This window comes from Xyrauchen texanus, chromosome 9 (assembly GCF_025860055.1).
Source record: "Xyrauchen texanus isolate HMW12.3.18 chromosome 9, RBS_HiC_50CHRs, whole genome shotgun sequence".
NCBI classification, from domain to species: Eukaryota; Metazoa; Chordata; class Actinopteri; order Cypriniformes; family Catostomidae; genus Xyrauchen; species Xyrauchen texanus.
Window position 1 is genome coordinate 38,463,047 of NC_068284.1, and position 20,180 is coordinate 38,483,226.

The 20,180-nt window shown below is 40.7% G+C and overlaps 2 protein-coding genes across 2 annotated transcripts in view; one reads left to right on the plus strand and one right to left on the minus strand.

The window, feature by feature from the left end:
- The first annotated feature begins 123 nt into the window (after nucleotides 1–123).
- LOC127649771 (E3 ubiquitin-protein ligase MARCHF11-like) lies at nucleotides 124–8,449 on the plus strand. Its single transcript, XM_052135004.1, is given in 5 exon segments — nucleotides 124–837; nucleotides 3,276–3,431; nucleotides 4,364–4,556; nucleotides 6,707–6,894; nucleotides 6,896–8,449. Coding segments are annotated over 5 exon segments (1,005 nt in total). The 5' UTR covers nucleotides 124–492; the 3' UTR covers nucleotides 7,019–8,449.
- A 191-nt stretch (nucleotides 8,450–8,640) lies between these two features.
- LOC127649766 (unconventional myosin-X-like) overlaps nucleotides 8,641–20,180 on the minus strand; it is a 79,725-nt gene continuing 68,185 nt past the window's right edge. Inside the window, exons 38-41 of the mRNA XM_052134994.1 lie at nucleotides 20,030–20,147; nucleotides 15,632–16,099; nucleotides 13,625–13,816; nucleotides 8,641–9,592 (exon numbers count right to left, since the gene is read on the minus strand). Of these exons, the coding sequence (XP_051990954.1) occupies nucleotides 9,491–9,592; nucleotides 13,625–13,816; nucleotides 15,632–16,099; nucleotides 20,030–20,147 (880 nt within the window). The 3' untranslated portion in view covers nucleotides 8,641–9,490. The remainder of the gene's footprint in view (nucleotides 9,593–13,624; nucleotides 13,817–15,631; nucleotides 16,100–20,029; nucleotides 20,148–20,180) is intronic.

Genomic DNA, 20,180 nt, shown 5'->3' on the forward strand with positions numbered 1-20,180 from the left:
GCTATGGTAAATCTTTTAAGTCAGTCCTGCTGCAGAGAGCGCGTGCCCGGGGCGGCTTGCGGGTTAAATTATCAATCATATGGAACATTTACCAAACAGCATCGTCGTCCATCATTGCGCGCCGTACAACCCTCACGCATTCCCACACTCAAGCCGTTGTAGTCGGTGTATTTCATGCTTTTGTGAAGGGAAACTGTGGTTATGCGTGTTTCGTATCTCAACTGCTCGGTGTTTCAGCACCGCGCCCGGATGGAAATGTGTCTTTCGGGGAGAAGCCGCTTTCAGCCAACTAGACATCGAGCACAGCGCGCTACACAGCATGGGCATCTGCAACTTTTAAGAATACATGCGGTTTGAGATATAGATCTATGGCCAGACGATACAACCTGCGTCCCAGAGGACATAATAGAGGCTGTGGGAAATCTGACAGAGGCTCTTAAGTGCTATTACTCCAAATTTTGCTGTTTCATTCTGGTTTTAGTGCCGTCATTCATGGATGTGCACGCAGAGGCGGGTCCGTTGAACGAGCAAACGGTGGATGAGCCACCGGGAGGCGCCACGGTGACTGTCATCACCGCACATTGTCAGGTCCAAACGGTGGTGGGGTGTGACGCCGCGCTCGGCGAGGATGACCTACAGTCGGACGCTGGAGCTCAAACACCGGAGGCGGTTGTTCCAGACACGGAGATCGAGAGCGAGGATGCTGCGCGTGCAGGGGCGGACAGACCTCTCGAGGAGCAGAGAGCGGGGAAAACGGAAACCGTGGGTTCCAGTTGCAGCAACGAGAGCTGCGTCCCGACCCCAGGCTGTCGGATTTGCTTCCAAGGAGCCGAACAGGTAAGGGGTCGTTCAGACCGAGCACGTTCTTTGGCTTAAAAGGTCAGACGCAGCGCAACGTATAACAGCACGCAGGTGTCTCGTTTATTTATTTATTTATAGGCCTACCTGACACGGCGTCTAACGTGGCACTCCTTCGCGTGACGCTGAAAAACAGCGAGACGCGGCGCAGCGGTCAAAGACGTCCACCTAGCGCATGTTTGTTTAGGAAAAACAACGGGAAAAGCGCGCAGACGGACGCAGAAACACGTTTTTGTGTTAACGGCCCCTGACTAAAATGCTATTTCTTAAAGGTGCTGTAAGCGATATTTTTATTGGAATGATATGCAGAAAATGTTCCTTCTTCTCCCTGAAATATATCACCAAAATAAGTAACATGAGATATTTCACCAATCTCTGTAACAGCACTACTGTGTGAAGAGCTAACAAAAATGTGACCACAGGACTTTGCATTATTTTGTGCGTTCTCAAAGTGTAGTAGTTGAAGCGGATCATTCAGGTTTAATGCCATCTTTAGATTTATGACAGTTGTCAGCGTTATTTTGCTACTGTTTTGACAACGGTGAGAAGGTGAGGTCACAACACTATCTTTAGTGGGCGTGGTTTTGGAAAGAGGGGGCGTGTCTTATACAAGGGAATTTCCAGAATGGCTAAAATCGCTTACGACACCTTGTTGGTTTATGTACACATGCGTCAGACTGACATGATAAATCGCTGTTTTTTCAGCATCTCGCTCTATGAGCATTGCATTTTAAGACGATGCATCTAAACTTTTTGAAACGCGCTGTGAAATCCGTTCTATTCATCTGTTTTTATTTAAAGGGTAACTAAACCCCTGCTCAGAGTCTGACTCCACCCACTAGCAATATTTGAAAAATGTTGGAAAAGTGGGCAGACCCCAGCGGGGATAGAGGGGACGAACCGAGGGCGGGGCTGAGCGGGGGGGCGTGCACCTGAGACCCGTAGTGACGGATTAATTGACAGCTGCTGTCAGACTCTAAAATGAAGAGTGACTGGAGTGACGCAAGTAGCTTTGCCACGGAGCGGTCTTTTGAAGTCGAGGACTTTTCTCCCCCACCTTCACCTGAAGTGGAGGAGGGTGAATTGTCTGTGGACACAGGGCTGGAGCCATATCAATTCGAGCCGCTGGCTCAAACTGCGGTTTTAACTCCCGCATCGCGATCGGCATCCGATGATGCTAGCGAAGCAGCCGCGCAAGGGAGAATGGGGCCAGTGTCTAGCTCGTACCAAGGGCTTGGTGAGCTGGAACCTGCTTACGTCAGCTCTCACCGCTTACGTCACGAACTACCACAAACAGCCAATAGGAAAATTCAACTGCAGTAGCCACCATTCAACCTGAAGAGGGCAGCACTCAGACGTTTTTACACCATATATTGTAGAATTAAAACACTTTATACACAAATGTCAAAAAATTTATTTGAATCAATGACCAGTACTAATAAAGCCCCATTCTTACAGATCATTAACTAAAAAAAGTTGGTTTAGGGTTTAGTTACCCTTTAAAGAATGAGTCCTGTGTGAAGAGTAAGCAACGTGGACAAGGACCGAACAAAAAGTAGGTGCTTCTACGGGTGACATACAGGTATAATAATCTGACAGAGTCAGCGGTTCATTGAAATATCCTGCTGTTGAAGAGCGTTTGGCCATTCTGGGGAGAAAAATATAAACCTTCGGCTATCCATATAAACTTGCATAAATATAAACATATTTTAGATTTATAATAAGTCAGCCTACATTATTAATACGGTTATTAGAATATCAGAAACCTGAGATCAAACATTCTTGATGCTTTGAACTGATATAGTGTACGGTTTGATTGTGTGTCTGTGTGTCTCTGTGTGTATGTGTGTGTGTGTGTGTGTGTATTGGTGAGATGTCAGATCCATTAGAATACCTACTGATTGTTTCATCCTTTCATCTCTAATGCTTTTCACTTCCTGCTGCTAATGTGCTTCCTCAAGATGCCTTGTCTCTCTCTGAGTGAGTGAGTGTATGTGTTTGTGTTCTACTCTGTCTTTAGACTCATTATAGTGCTAAATGAGGATGTTTCTGAAATTATTCATGAATCCACAGATGAATCATTTCCTTTCCACTCATACCAAGCTGAATCTCTGTCATTATTCATATAATGTTTCATTGATTTCACTTGTTCTTCTCATTCAGGAGAGAGACTTTGGCTTCAAACTCATCTGCTCCCTTGTTCATGGTTCCACACCTTCAATGCTCAACCCAAGATTAGAGGATGAAAAGACACACATCTCCCCCAATCTTTAATAATATTTTATTTCTATTGCAAGTCATACATGGAGGATCTCCAGTCAAACCGCTTTCAAATGGTCTGTGTTTTATCATTGTGTGTTATATGTGTCGGAGTGATATATATATGTGTATGGGGTGTGTGTTGTGATTGGTTACAGGGTGAGCTGCTGAGCCCATGCCGCTGTGCTGGTTCTGTTCGACATGCCCATCAGCAGTGTCTGCTCAAATGGATCAGTGAGAAGGGCTCCTGGAGCTGTGAACTCTGTAACTACAGATTCAACATTCTGCCCATACATATCAAGCCCCCACAGCAGGTAAACACATACACAAACATGTACATTTATATACACACATACACTAAGGGATACAAAATATATCTGTCACAATATCGATTTTTGCATATCAGACAGCACATTAAAAAAAATGTCATTTTTTTAAATGACTGGAATCATTTTTGTTTAATTACTGGCATTTTAAGCTCTTAAAATTCATCCATCTTTTCTACATTTGATGCCTGCCTTTGTTTGAAGCATGTCAAATTCTATACTTGAGCTTTTGCGTGAACTCTGCGGACCTGCCGGAAGATCCAAAAGGGCACCCCCTTGCACCTCAAATGTTCAATACTATGAATACATACGTCAGACATATGTGGTATCATATGAAAGCTTAGAAACTTTTCATAGATAACCATTATTTCTGCATTTATGTTACATAAAAACAAAATAAGGCCTGAAAACATTTGCAGTGCAAATCAGTGCCATCTTAAAATTAATGATAAAACGTTATACATCATCACAAAGGGGAGGCTCAGCTTTCTAATGGCTAGATTTTTATAGAGTCAGCTTCTAGTCCACTCAGAGGCCAAGATATTCGATGAAACAATAAAGGGGGTGCGTGAACTGAAAATTAGTCTGAATGTCTATGGATGAGCACATCATGTGAGGATGTGGATGCTTATTTTTGCAATAAGTCCACAGTATGTGCAAATGGTAAGCTTTTAAATTTGAGTGAGAAAAAATTGCAGGCAGCAGCCCAAAAATGCCCCATGCAAAACATTGTATTTATAATGTTGACCATCGTATATGTAATCAGCCATTTTCAGCATTATCATATTCTGCCAAAATTATACATATGCTGTATATGCTCAAAACAGGCCCTTCTGAAAAAACATGCCTGTATTCTATATTCATTAAAGATGTTGTGTGAACAAAACATTAAATGTGTGTTTGTTTGTGTGTTTTGCCAGTGGCAGGCAGTCACAATGACTTTGGTTGAGAAGGTGCAGGTCATCGCAGTGTTGTTGGGTGGCATCTTCCTATTGGCCAGCGTGTCATGGCTGCTGTGGTCAGCACTGAGTCCTGAGGCACTATGGCAACGAAGTGACCTCCTTTTCCAGATCTGCTATGGCATGTATGCAGTCATGGACCTTGTGTGTATTGGTGAGACACAAATACTGTATCTACACTCAACCAGCCATATATTTTCTGTGTGTATGTTTGTATATGCTGTGGAGGTGTGGTACTACTGTTATTTGTTATACAGGGAGAGAAACTGAGGCCATGTACACACTAGTCTGTTTAAGTTTAAAACCTCCATTTTCAGTTTCCTAACATAAATATTTTAAGCAAAGTATGCGGTTGTGAAGAGCATTTTCATTTTCGGTGAAGGGACATGTCATTGTAGTGTGGATGTGAGGTGTAAATGTAGCAAAATCAATGCGTTTTCAAACTAAAAAGTATTAGTGTGTGGACATGGCCTGAAAGAGAGTGAAAGTAGAAAAAGTTTCATTATTTTTATCTTTTCTACTTGCTTCTATTCTGAGAATGGGTGGATTGATTCATTAAGTGAGATGTTGAAAAACAGATAATCAGCACAAAGAAGCTACTCTCTTAAAACGAAAGGTTTCTATTAGAACCTAAAGAGTTTTATGATGCCATATAGGAGAACCTTTTTAAGTTCTATTAAATGCTATTTATTCTCCAGGTGTTTAGACCAGAGGTTTTCAAACTTTTTGATGCAAGGAACCCCAAATATAACGACTGCCTTATGAGGGACTCCCTTGCTTAAATATAGAGGCAGTTTTATATTTTAATGTATAAAGAGAATATATTTATATTCTTTGTGAAAAATAGAAAGTGTGACACATTGTTGGCAAAATTAAATAGTTGCCATTTATATTGTCATTTACAGTATTGTCACAGTCAAAAGAAATTAAAACATTATCTGTTAAAAGTTCACTTTGTATTATGTTGACAGTGTATCTTTTTTCTACCCACTATTAGAGTAATGTTGGGTGTATAATCCTGAAGAAAATTTGTATCTGAATTTGTAAATCAAATCATATTTATTAGTAGATTTTACAAAGCAGAATGAAATGGCAATAATGGCAAATTGTTTTACTTTGTACTTTTTTTTTGTTTTTGTTTTTTTACACTTTTTTTTCTCAGAAATATTTCACGGACCCCCTAGCACCCCATTGTGGCCCCCTGGGAGTCCCCGGGAACCCAGTTTGATAACCCCTGTTTTAGACAACCCATCTATCTACTGGTGACCTTACCTCATGCGACCCTGCATCCACATGCGTGGACGTTGTATTTTGGCTTTGTCACACATTTGTAAAAGGCAACTAAAAACATGTTTAAAGTAATGCACTTATAATTAAAATCTATGGGGCAAGTGAGGGTTTAAAAGTAGAAATGTGAAGTTTGTATTTTTGTTAACGCACTTCGGCAAAAATGTGCGTTAATGAGATATTTAACCTTGTGTGCCCCCATGTCCACATGCGTGGACATTGTATTTTGTATTTACTATATGCAACGCAGAATTTAATTTAATTTAAACTGACTAATATAATTTAAGGACACTGTGCTGTCAGTAAAGGGTTAAAAACCTTTTACATACAGAGTCATTTGACAAAACAACATGGCGCTGATCACAGCAGAGTTTGTCTTTGGGAGAAACGGCAGGTACGTTTTTACATTGAAACCTGTTTGAGTCAAAAGATTAGAGTCTCTATTATATCTCATATTATCCGATATGGTATTTTTAAAATTAGAGTGATTTATTGCAAAACAGCATGCTATTAAACAGAATGACCATGTAAATTGTGGATCGCGGAGAATTGCATGAGTCTCCACATGCTGGATTTATGCATTTTTGTGCATATTTTGTAGGGGCTAGTAGTTACATATAAAAAAAGGGGAATGGAAATTGCACACAGCAGTCCCACACTGGTCTCAAAGTACCCATAATCCAATATTCTGATCTAAAGAACATATAATATACTGTAACATCAAGAACTTTTTTTATGTCCAGACAGAGAACCATATAGTCAAGTTTACTTTGTAGAACCTTTAGAATCTTTATTTTTAATAGTGTTAACATAAAAATGATGCATATAAATACCGATGCTATAGACCCTTTTCTCATTTCACATGTTTTGAACATGGAAGTAAACTACAGCAAGGTAAACGTCTATAGATGTACACAGGAGACCATAGCAAGTATTATTTTTGCAATCTCATTTGCTCCAACAGCAAAAGCAAAAATCCATTATTACGTGTTCAAAATGTGTATCTGTGTGTTGCAGGTCTGATTGTTCATGAAGGTGGTGCTGTATACAATGTACTGATGCGTTGGCGAGCAGTTAATCTTCTTTGGGACGTTCATAACTACGATAAAAGCCGAGACCTAGACAGCACACACAGTCCACATCGTAACCTGTGGCTGCCTCTCACAAACACGCATACAGTCTCGAACACACGCTCACACACCACGCCAACTGGAGTCATCGCCTCGATGCCCCCTTCACCTCCTCTCCATGTGCCTGAACACGACCTCTGAGCTCTCCCCACAGGAGGAAGGCTCAGGCGAGCTTGTTGTGAGGGTCACTTCAGTCTGACTTCAAATGAACCCATTCAGGGACCAATCCACTCTCCCTGCACTGTCCAGTGATGGGCATTGCTAACCAATGGGAGGAGCCTAAGTGTTGGGAAGAGCCTTACTTGAAAAGCACTTTAGAAGATGCACAAACTTAATTAAATATGGTATTGTTATTATGTATTGTACTGTATATTGGAGTAGGTTTTCTAGGCCTGGAGTTTAGTAACTGACTCTGGATCAGCCTTTGAGCATCAAAGTTCAACTGCAAAGCACACACATAGACATATATTAAATTGTAATACACTCACACACACACACATAACACCTGAAAAATATATTACTGCTGTTTAGACAAATGAATGTTTGTTTAAAACCAATTTTGGTTTTGTGTTCAGGTTTCTCAGTATTCAAAATTACTGTGGCAGGGTTTTCCAAAGGTTTTAACTTTTGAAAGCTGAAAACTTTTAACTGCAATATAAGCTGAGATAGACATCCATTGACCAATGCGAATTTCAGACAGGCAGGGTTAGGTTAGGCCACTTGTGTTTTGCTGTATAGAGCTTTTCAGCTATGACGCAGGCAATTTGCCATGGGTTCCCATGAGATTTTCCTATGGGTTTTTATAATGGGGGTTTTCAAAAGTGAATCTTGGAAAGAATTATGTTGCTAATGAGTTGCTAAATAAGGTCTACAACTACCACAAGCATGTGAGTGAACGTGCCTGACGTTCTGCTAGTTCTTATCTAGCAACTTGTTAGCAATATACTTTTTATATTGCAATATACAATTTTTTTTTTAAATCACTTTTTTCAAAATGCACGTTTGGGGTATGACTGTGTGCAATTAATGTCCAAGTATCTTAAAGTAATGTTTAAAACAGACCTTATTTGATTCATAAATCCAGAACTGCCTTTATAAAAATCCAAGGAAAATACTAATTCCTGAACAGCACTTTTCCCCTCTTGATTTCTCTCAAAGATCATTCCACACCATCAAAATGTATCTTACACATTCTTATCCGGGAAAGAGACATCAGAGCTTTCTCTAGTGTGTAAGCATCTTACATCTCCTGTTGTATTACAGCACAAAACATACATGATTTTGCACTATTAGTCTTGACTGATATAAAACTCGTTCATTTGAATGGTCAGAGTTGGTTTTCAGATATTTCAGTAATCTTTGTGATGCTGCTAGCCTAATGGTTCAAAATCTGTGTTAGTCATTCAAAGCTTTACATTCAAAATTTCTGCCAGAAACAAGTGGTCATTTTAACCATTGTGCCCAATATCAGCATGACAAATGTGAGTCGACTGATTCTGTCTGGGTCTATCTGCTGTGCTGACATTTAAATCATCATGATTTAAACAACCTGTTTAACATTCGTAATTTGATGTATTTCAAGTAAAACAGGACATTTAATGAGAAATGATAGGTCGGACTCCATCTGAAATTGATTGGACCTTGAAAAGTAGTCTTTATATTATGCGTGCTTGGAGGGGACAAGCTGAAAAATAGTACTTTGTGACATCAACCAAGGAGGAAGGTCATTTCAAAGGCGGAGCAAGTTATTACATTGTTTTGATTACATTTTACAAAACATTTATTTTTTTGGAATTACGTGCATTGATGAAGTTTGCCCAATAAGACCAGGAACATGTATTATGAAAGTAAATAGGGTCAATTTGGATTTTATAAACATCAAGGAGAAATCTGAAGTGCTTTCACTTGTAATGTTTCAGCTCAAACAGATGCACTGCACGTCTTTGTCTGTATAGTACAGAGAGAACAAAGATGGACTTGATTTATGTTTTAATAGAATGTAAAAGCCTTTTGAAATGTTGTTACATTTATTGCCTATAAACTAATACACAGTAAAGATACAAAATGAGAAAGATGTTCCTGTTGTTTAAGTGTTTTATAGGCTTAAGTAAAAACAAAATATGATCAGAGGGAGTTTTGGTTAAATCCAATAGCATTATCACAGTCCTGCAGTTACACAGAAAAGGTTTATAAAATATACAGCTCCTCAGAAATATATAACATACAATATAAACATTGCACATATTCATTGTGACATATAAAACAGACATACAGGGCACTTTTTGTGTGTGTTTGTATATGGGTGTGTGTATTTGTGTGTTTAAAGGCACTGGATTTGAGTGCTGTTTATTTTTGGCTGGAGTTCTGCCTGCAGAATTCCAAATAAATGTGTTGGGAATCAGGAATATTAAAGCAACATAAGGGTCCAAGTGGACAGACCTGTATGCATGGCACAGTGTCAAGCACAACAATCTCTCGAATGTGTGTGCATGTCGGAACATGATGGTGTCTTATTGAAAGTGTCATGATATTGTCTTTGGTTAACACACATGATTCTTCTGCACTAAGCATTTAAGGGTCACTTATTTTTGTGATTTATCTGTCCTATTTAAGGCACATTGTGTGTTTAACAAATATGCTGGTGGTGGGGTTAAAGGTCCGGGGTGAGAGATCACCAGTTGCTGCCGTGGCTGCTGATGGACTGACAAGTGCTGAAGCGTTTTTTCACTATTACACTGATGTAAGCCTTCATGAGCTTTGCAATGTCCATCACCTATACACACCAACAGACACACAGACAAAGATAAAAAAAGGAGAAACATATGATCAGTGTTGGGTAAGTTACTCAAAAAAGCAATCCATTACAAATTACTCAAATTTTTTTATAAAATTACTTTGCTGATTACTTCAGTGAAAAGTAATCACATTACAAATTAAGTTACTTTCAAAAACGTTTTTCAGCGAAATGTCAATATAAATGTCAATATTTCCTCCTCGTCCATTGTCACCCTTTAGGTGCCACAGAAACCATGTCTCGCGGAAGCGAAAGGGGTCGCTCGGTTACTTTTGAAGTCTGATAAATTATGAAATACATAAAACGTCTAGGTTCCTGTTGTAGCTTCCGTTGCCTGATGGAGGGAACGAGACGTGTCGAGTGAAGCGACACTAGGGGACTTTCTTGAAGGCCTCGGTTACCTCTGAAATTGAAAAAAGGCCAATGACAATTTGGAAGACATCATTTGCATGTCCCTCCCCCGGACATACGGGTATAAAGGGAGGGAATCATGCCTCTGTTCATTTCAGGTTTTGCACTGAGGAGCCGAGAATAAGGTTCAGCCATAGCAGAAGCTCAGTTCAGTGTTGTGGCTAGGGGGACACAGCATCTCGTTCCCTCCATCAGGAAACGGAGGTTACAACAGTAAACTTGACGTTCTCTCTGTCTGTCGCTCACTTCGACGTTGTGTTGAGTGAAGCGATACAAGGGGTCCCTATTCAATCACGCCATGTGCTGAACTGTGTAGGTGGGCTGCTGATGCAGGTGCGGGCAGGCAGTTGCGTGCCAAAGTGACAGGCTGCATCAGACTGCATGTACAATTCCCCAACTGCCCATAAAATCATCATAAACATTTTAGGTTCCCAGCACCCTGAAGGGGGGAACAAAGTGATGTGCCAAGCATGGGGCAGGCCATGCCAGCTGCGCCTTTTTTCTCTCTATCTTTCTCTTTATCTTGCATAGAGTTAAAGCAGATGGGGCCATCTTAACACTATCACATGCATCGGGGAAGGCATTATTTTCCAACTCCTATTCTTTCAGGGGGAAAAGACCCCATGGAGACCACCACCTGCTCAGGCTAGTGAGATGTAAAGAGTGGCGAATACGTCCCATGGGTTTTCAGGCCACATGTGGGAATGGCGCGGTGGTAGATCCTACCTGCTGAGAGGGAGGAGTTGCTTCAAACACGGCGACTGGGGGGCAGAGGGGACTGCCCAAGGGAGACGCGGGTCCACCCGTACGGGGACCGTATCGTGGAAAATACACACAGGGGTATTAATCCACAATGGCCCATCCTGTGAAGCACCTATTCCAGTACAGGGTAATTTTAGTACCCGTAGTGGGTCTGGTAGGGGAATTCCTCTGCCGAATTCGCGCACCAGAGGGCTAGGGAGGAAGAACATCAAGCGAACGCGAATCTAGTGGACTATCCTGGGAAAAAAAAAGAGCGCACGTAATCCCTTCAGTGGAGGGGAAAGGCGCTATGTGCAAGTGGAACACCCGGTCAGATGTTCCGCATTTCCGAGTTCTATGTGCTCGGACCTGAGAGAACACGGGACGACACTAACTCAACCCTGACATTGTAAAATCTCGTAAATCTTGTCTGCTAGGGAGGTGCTGTTGGCCAGTGCCCACGAGGATGCCATGCTTCTCGTCGAGTGTGCTCGAACCCGCAAGGGGGCGGGCACGACCTGGGTGTGATAGGCCAATGCGATGGCATCAACGACCCAGTGGGAAAGCCTTTGTTTGGAGACAGCGTTCCCTTTCCGCTGTCCACCAAAGCAGACAAAGAGCTGCTCAGAACATCTAAAGCTCTGCGTATGGTCCACATAGGTACGCAAAGCACGCATCGGACACATCAATGAAATTGCTGGATTGCCTCTTCCCGGGGCAGTGCTTACAGGTTCACTACCTGGATGGATCAGGAAGGCCGTCTTCAAGGAGAGGGCTTTGAGTTCGACTGATTCTAGCGGCTCAAAGGGGGTCTCTGTAGGCCTGAAAGGACCACGGAGGGATCCCATGTTGGGAACAGGCATGACCTGGGAGGGTTCAGCCTCCGGGCGCCTCTAAGGAACCTGATAATCAGATCGTGCTTCCCTAGGGACTTGCCATCCACTGCATCGTGGTGAGCCGATATGGTGGCTACATAAATATCCAAGGTGGAGGGAGACAGCCATTCAACCTCTCTTGCAAAAACGAGAGCACTGAACCGACTGCGCATCTCTGCAGGTCTTCGGATCAGAAAGACCACCAATTCGCAAACAAACGCCACTTCAGGGCGTAAAGTTGCCTGGTAGAGGGAGCTCTGGCTTGGTTGATCGTGTCTATGACAGCAGGGGGTAGGCCACTTAGATCTTCCGCATCCCATCCAGGGGTTCCACAGGTCTGGGCGCGGATGCCAGAAGGTGCCCCGTCCCTGAGAAAGAAGGTCCTTCCTCAAGGGAATATGCCAGGGAGGGGCTGTAGAGAGGAGCTTGAGATCCGAGAACCAAGTCCGTGTGGGCCAGTAGTGGGCCACCAGAGTGACTTATTCCTCGTCCTCCCTGACCTTGCACAGCAGGACTACCCAAGTGCAGATCTTTGAGTGCCTTGGCCTGGTGAACTTGCAGGAGGGCCATGGCATGCAGGGCAGAGGTGTCCTGTCCAGTGGTGCTGTAGGCTTTGGCGGCAACGTGGGGGGCGGCTGGAGCGGCGTTCCTTTTTAAGAAGGAAAGCCGCGACCGTAACGTTGCCATTGTAAGGTTCTAGTTTCTGGTTCCTGCCTGGTTTCTCCCCCTCAGGTGCTCCCCTCCATCCCCACTCTCTCTACATCCAGTACAGCCGAAATGCACTGTTCAAGCGAATGCTGCAGGAATCTTACAAGCTAATCAACCAATACTAAAGATAATGTCCCCTCATCAGTCCTAGTGTTCCTTTCTGCTATGCTTTTTATTGTGTGGACAAGGATTTCTGTGCTGAAGTTAAACAAAAATAATATGATGTCAACACTTGTGAAATGTTATCAAGACTTTACGTTTCCATTAGCTACATTGGTAAACATTTTGATGTGCTTAACCTTTTTTGCGCTAAACTGGCATTAAACAAGAAAATGTAACCTGCCTTTGCCGTGGGTGGTTTCCACAACTGGATTATTATCATTAAGGGAGCCAAAGTGAGTCTTAGTTTTTTCTTTAGTATGGCTTTATGTTTTCTTAGTTTACGTAATGTGTTATATGTCTACCTCTGTTTCTTAGTCTACATAATGTGTGGTATGTCTATCTTTGTATGTGAAATGTAATGGTCCGGGGGGTTAAAACGATCGCCCCTCCCTTGTTTTGGTGCATTCCGAGATCCATGTGAGAAACGGAAACAGTCATAATTCATATTTTCAATGTATTATGCATAACATTTTTTATTATAGTTATATGTGTATCCCAAGTAACGTACTTAAAAGTAATGACCTTAATTTAAAAATCAGTGACTGTTATCAGATTACAATAATTTAACATCGAAAAGTAGCTTTACACTACTTTTCGATTTACTTTTGTAATTAGATTACAGTAACTAATTACTTTGTAATCAGATTGCATATGATTTCTCAGGCTTTAATAATGACATACTGAAGAAATTGCTGAAGGGTGGTTGCCAGAGTGTTGCTATGCTGTTCTGAGTGGTTTTTAGTGCATTTGTAGTGTATTCTGGGTGGTTGGTAACTGGTTGCTTACTGGCCCATTATATAATATCCTGGTCCCTAGATATGGCTCAGGTAGCTTAATTAATCTGTTAATCGCTTAATTAATGCCCGTTTTATCACCCACAAGGCAAAAATCGTCTGATCACTTAAAATAATAGCACACCTCTCCTCAAAAAGTTGCACAGTTTGTGGTATTTACAGTATATCTGTACCACAGATTGTGCAGGATGAGTAACACGGCCAAGTTTAATAGTTAATTGTTTTTTTCAAATCACTAACCCAGCATAAGAGCAATACTAATAGTGATGTATGCCTTAGCAAGCACCATCTCCTAATATACTGAACACACTACTGCATACCATGTTGGTGTTGAAGAGCAGCTCACGTCCCTCCACACTGATCTTGTAGATGCTGGACTGCGGAGCACCAAAGGACAGAATAACCTCAAATGGAAACACTTCCAGGGGCCAAGCCTCCCCACGCTTGTAAACACACACCCCTTTACGACTCACGCCCAACCACAGCTCTCCTGGATACACACCATCTACACACTGAAAAACACAGAGATTGCAATCAGCACTTCTACTGATTAATTGCGGGTAACTAGTATATTAGGAACTGCAATATAATAATTGCATTGTCACAGGAACAAAAATATATTACAAAAAATGCAAAATACAGTTTCATGGCTGGTAAAAATAATTAATGGCTGGTAAATTTTCTCAATTCACCTGCCATAAGAAGGTGTAGCAAAAAGTTAATTTGAGACCCTGTGTGTGTTTAAACTTAGTGGAGATTGGGGCTAGTTGTCACACGAGGAAGTTGCCACAAGGGCTATGTCTCAGTAATGATACTATTCGGGGTCTAATTGCTCAATTGCGCGTTTTCTCTAACTTCTATTTATGCTGGTTTTCAACACCATGATCAGAACCCTCTTATGTGAATTCTACCCTACAATGTTCATTTTCACTATTTCCATTTTGTTGTTATAGTTCTTGGGTTAAAAAAACAAGTGAATATAGACTCCGTTTCCACCTGGTATTAAAGGAATAGTTCAACCAAAAATGAAATTTCTCTCATTATTCACTTACCCTGATGCCATACCAGATGTGTATGACTGTCTCTCTTCAGCAGAACACAAATGAAGATTTTCAGAAGCAGATAAAGCTCTGTCAGGTCCTTATAATAGAAGTACATGGGTGCCAGCACTTTGATGGTCCAAAATTTCATTTAGGCAGCAATAAAGTAATCCACATGACTCCAGTCAATCAATGAATGTCTTTTGAAGCAAATAGATAAGTTTATGAAAATATTCATAGATATTTAAAACGTTATTAACTTCTAAAAAGCGCTTCCTGCCAGCAGCTGTCACGAAGCATGACGTAAGCGCATTGGTGAGTTCACGCAAGAATTTGGAAGCGGCACTTATTTACAACAGAAGAATGAACGAGAGTTCGCCCATTTCAAACTGCATCAGAGCACTGGATTGAAGCGTTGATTTGAAGTTAAAAACTTTTTAATTATTTACTTGTTTCTTACATAAACCTATCGATTCCCTTCAGAAGAAATTCATTGAACGACTGGAGTCGCATGGATTACTTTATTGCAGCGTAAATTTGACTTTTGGACCTTCAAAGTGCTGGTACCCTTGTACATCCATTATAAGGACCTGACAGAGCTCTATCTGCTTCTAAAAATTATCATTTGTGTTCTGCTGAAGAAAGAAATAACTATCCGATCTGAAAATGTTAAAAAGCAGATACATATATAATCAAAAGAGCTTCATGGATCTTCTTTAGTGTGTCTGATATAAACACAATACACTAAAATAACGGATAATTCTACTTGACGTTGCGTTGTCCTTAAATAAAATTTCAACTGCATATGGGAGAAACAGCACAGCTTTCTTTGTCTTTTCTAACTTTGTTGGGCTTTATTATCATACAGAAACACCAGTGTAACACATAGTGATTGATATATGTCATCATGAAACACAGATCATCCCCTCCAAATCCGATCACAAGTGGTCACAGGAGACATATTTAGTGACCAGATGTAAACAGCGATGTGTCTTACCTGACTACACATGATCGGATCACATAAGACACGTCTTAATAACAGGTGGATATGGGGTCATGAACATACAACATTGACATACATTGAGGTTAAGTTTAACTATGAAGAAAATGTTTTACAGAAAGGTTTAACTCTATCTTTTGTCCAGGGCAATAATGGTGAAAATGTTCAGCAGCTTTTTTGCAGACAAGACTTTTAAATATTTGACTGCAAAAATGGACTTAAGAATAAATAAAATAAAACCTATATTGAGAAATACCCCCCTAGTATGTGTGTATGTGTATCCTCACCTCTACATCAAAGAGAGTAGACCCATATCCCTGCCATTCTTTGATGAGGTTCATGTATTTGTTCATGGCCTGGTCCTGTTCCATACCCTGCAGCTTACGCCATTTCTCCATCAAACAACTCCTCAGCCCCGCCTTCTCATCTTGCAACCATGTCTCTAGGGCTGCAGGCCCCTCCCCTGAGCGCTGTCGCCCCAGTGTCCCTCGGAAGCTCCGCCTGAGCGTGCCCTCCAAGAAACTTCCTCTTTTCCTCTCTATGGATGGAGTGGAACTGCTGTTGCCAGGTGCAAAGCACCGTGCGGACTGCTGGACTCGAGCAAGCAGGCGGGACATAGGGAACACCTGCTCCAACTCAGGCATGGCACTCTGGGAAGTGCAGTCTCCTAACAGATACTGCAGCCGAAGAGCAGCTAGGAACTGTAGAGTCTCTTCTGGGGCAGGATAATGACCTCTGATGACAGCTTCATGAGCCTGCGGAAGAGAAAAACATGGAAATTACATTTCAGGTGTTTTCAGGTGAGAAATCACCTCTATGAAACCAGATTTAAGCTTGACATTCCATAGGTTTATTAATAAAAAAAACCTCATATTTTAGAGGTCGATCTATCTGTTTTACCGATTAATTGGTGCCGATATAGTTGCTTTTTGGAACTATCGATTATCTGCAAAAAATTTACGGCAATTGTTGCAGATAGTTTTCATCTGTTGACTATATAGGCAAAAAAAAAGAAGCTTAATTTAGCTCATAATAAAAATTTTGCACTTAATAAAGCTCTGTGGATTAATTATTGCTCATACAGTATTTATTAGCCCATATGACTGTTTACTTTATAGCGATTGTATTATAATACAGGTAGTGGTGGTGGCGTAGTGGGCTAAAGCACATAACTGTTAATCAGAAGGTCACTGGTTTGATCTCCACAGCCACCACCATTGTGTCCTTCAGCAAGGCACTTAACTCCAGGTTGCTCCGGGGGGATTGTCCCTGTAATAAGTGCACTGTAAGTCGCTTTGGATAAAAGCGTCTGCCAAATGCAGAAATGTAAATGTAGATGATTTTAAGACTGCATGTTTTTTCCCTTGTGTGTTTGTGGAAGCACAGACATTTCAAAATAAGATTCCCAGTTGTATTTCAGGCTTTTTTATTATTAGTCTGGCGTTATGCACCACAAACATTTGTAAAATCCCAGATGCGTATCTGGGATTTTACAAATGTTTGATTCCTGCAGTTTCTATGTCTGTGCCTGCTACAGTAAGGAAAGTCTAAGATTTTTTTTTTAACATTCAATAAATCGATTCCACCACCTTTGTTTATGTTTCCGCAAATCAGCTGACCTCTAATATATTTGCACGTGTGTGATTATTTTCAGTGGCCCCCAAAATATTTGAACACTTAAGTCTCACTTAAAAATGTATGAACGTTATTACATTGGAAAATGTCAAACCAAATAGCATTATTTTAAACCAAGATAGCACAAACACAGTTTAAGCATTTTTCAAGCTGGTTAGGTTTTAAATTCTAAAACAACAGATATACTGTTCAAAATAAAGTAAAAAAGTATTTGGACAATTTCTGGTTCTCAAACTTTAGTGCAGTGGTTCCCAACCCTGTTCCTGGAGGCCCCTAACACTACATATTTTGGATATCTCCCTAATCAAACACACCTGATTCAACTCATCAGCTTGTTAGTGGAGACTATTGTAAAGGGAGATCTATATAGTGTTGGGGGGCCCCCAGGAACAGGGTTAGAACCACTGCATTAGTGTAACATGTCCACAGTTAATGTGATCATCTTCACCTGTGGTTACTCTGAAAGGACACCTATGTGACTTGAGGGGAACTGACTTCATACATCCACTTAAAATGACCTTGGTACCAGAAAAGCCAAGAATCATTTCTCACTTGTTTTGATATTTTGTTGAAAGAAGAGAAAAAAATTAATTTGCGACTATTTTGAAAAATATTGCGATCACTGTTATGTAATTATTAACATCTAATAAACCTAGTGTTTCCTTTTTACCAAAATTAAGTCATAGGTAAACATGCTCTACTGCCAATAGAAATACTGTTAAAGAAAGGGTGTACACTTGAGTCCTCTTAAAAAATTTAAATACTAAATAAATTAAAAAAACAGTGAAACCTAGAAAACAAACAAACAGATTAGCATCACCTTCATATTGTACACCGATCAGCCACAACGTTAAAACCACCTGCCTAATATTGTGTAGGTCCCCCTCGTGCTGCCAAAACCGCGCCAACCTGCATCTCAGTATAGCATTCTGAGATTATATTCTATTGTCCATAATTGTACAGAGCAATTATCTGATTTACATTAGACTTTGTCAGTTCAAACCAGTCTGGCCATTCTCTGTTGACCTCTCTCATCAACAAGGCAGTTTTGTTTTTAGCACCATTGAGAGTCAATTCTAGAGACTGTTGTGTATGAAAATCCCAGGAGATCACCAGTTACAGAAATACTCAAACCAGCCTGTCTGGCACCAACTATCATGCCACACTCCAAATCACTGTGTTCACATTTTTATCAAATTTGTTCCCCTTTCTGATGGTTGATGTTTACTGAAGCTCCTGACCAGAATCTGCATAATTTTATACACTGCACTGCTGCTACAGGATTAGCTGATTAGATAATCTCATGGATGATTGTTGGTGCCAGATGGGCTGGTTTGAGTATTTCTGTAACTGCTGGTCTCCTGGGATTTTTAAGCACAACAGTCTCTAGAATTTATTCAGAATGGTGCCATAAACTGGGCAGTTCTGCAGATGGAACAGGCTTGTAACTCAGATAACTGAACTGTTCAATTGTGGTGAGTAGAATGTCATCTCATAAGGCACTGTTTTGGTGACAATATTAGGCAGGTGGTTTTAATGTTATGGCTGATCGGTATGTGTTCACCGTGTACCTGTTTTTGTCCACTGGAACCCAATAATAAGTTATTATTAAGTTAAGAAATGTTTACAGAAATGTATTTTTGTATAATATTAACACCACCACCAACAAAAGCAATAATAAATTATTATTATTTCTATTTAGTGCCAAAGCAATGAACGTGAGGAGACCCTATTGTTCTTCTAAGGATTATTAGAGCCCAAGTCCTGAAGTGCAGAGGCCCTATTGTTCTTCTAATGATTAATATTTAGGGCCCAAGTGCTGAAAGTGCAGAGGCCCTATTGTTCTTCTAAGAATTATTATTTAGGGCCCAAGCACTGAAAGTGCAGAGGCCCTATTGTTCTTCTAAGAATTAATATTATTATTCTTTTTTCAAGGTTTTCTGTACTTTTGGAGTACTAAGCATATGTGAAAACTCTAGGGGATTCATGTGACTAGCACCAAATTTGTGCAACATCATGCCGAGACATTGTAGATGCTAAACTGTGAACAGAAGTTTTATATTTTGAACAGTGTCGCCATGGTGAAGCAATATATTTATGGCGAAAAATGTTAAACAGGAAGTGCCTTAAATCCTCTTTGTGCATTGTGTGATTTTGATGAAAATTCAGTTTGGTAATGGAGGCTGATCACATTGATGCGGCTAGTATGGGTCATGGCCATAGTGCCACCAACTGGCAGCAGGAAGTATGGCATTTTTAACAGACTTTGAAATAGCCCTCTTCTGTTTACAAAAATTGCTTCAAAATTCTTTAGCATAATGTCAAGACACTGCTGATGTAAAATAGTAAAGGGATATTTGATATCTTGAATACTGTTGCCATGGCAACATGTTAATTGTTATTACTTGCTTCCTATATTTGGGTGTTTTTGAGGCACTTAGCATGCTTAAAATTTCAAGATACTTCACACATGGGTGTACAGGGAGGCTCTGTAGCACCCCCTTTAAAATGGGCATATAACAAGGTCTCTGTTGCATCCTCAATTTCACCTAGAGTCACCAGCTTGGTACATATATTGTTCTCATCAAGCCGAACAACTTTTATACTTACAGTCATTAGCTTGCCCAACGGGAAGTTAGACATTTAGGATTTTTTGAATATTGCAATCTCTGAACTTTTAAATACTCCTCCTAGGGGAGTCATGAGACTGTCACCATATTTAGATATAATATTCCATATTTGGAATTACGCAAATGCACAATTAGTGAATCTAGATCACTGTGAATATAACTCAGCTTTTTAGCCTGGCACATGCTCGGAGTATGTGTAATACTACAGACAACAGAGCTGTGCACATACAGTAAGTGTAGCGAGCAGCGTGTGCAGACTATTTACTGAATTATATTGCAGCCCTTGCGGTTTTATCATATTGTGATTTCTATTGTATTTATATTAATTATTCAGCCCTATATGTAAGTGGCTTAAGTGTCCAAATACTGTTTGGGGCCACTGTTTGTGTTTTTAGGGCAGATATTGAACTGCAATCTGACCTGTTCGAACATAAATGCAAACTCCACACTATCGCTGGAAACATTCTCAGGTTCTGAGAAGCAAAAAAGTTTAAAATAGAACTTCCATTCCTCTCCTTCCTGTTCTTTACTTGCCAACCTGTGAAAGAGAGAGAAACAAATTAAAAACTAC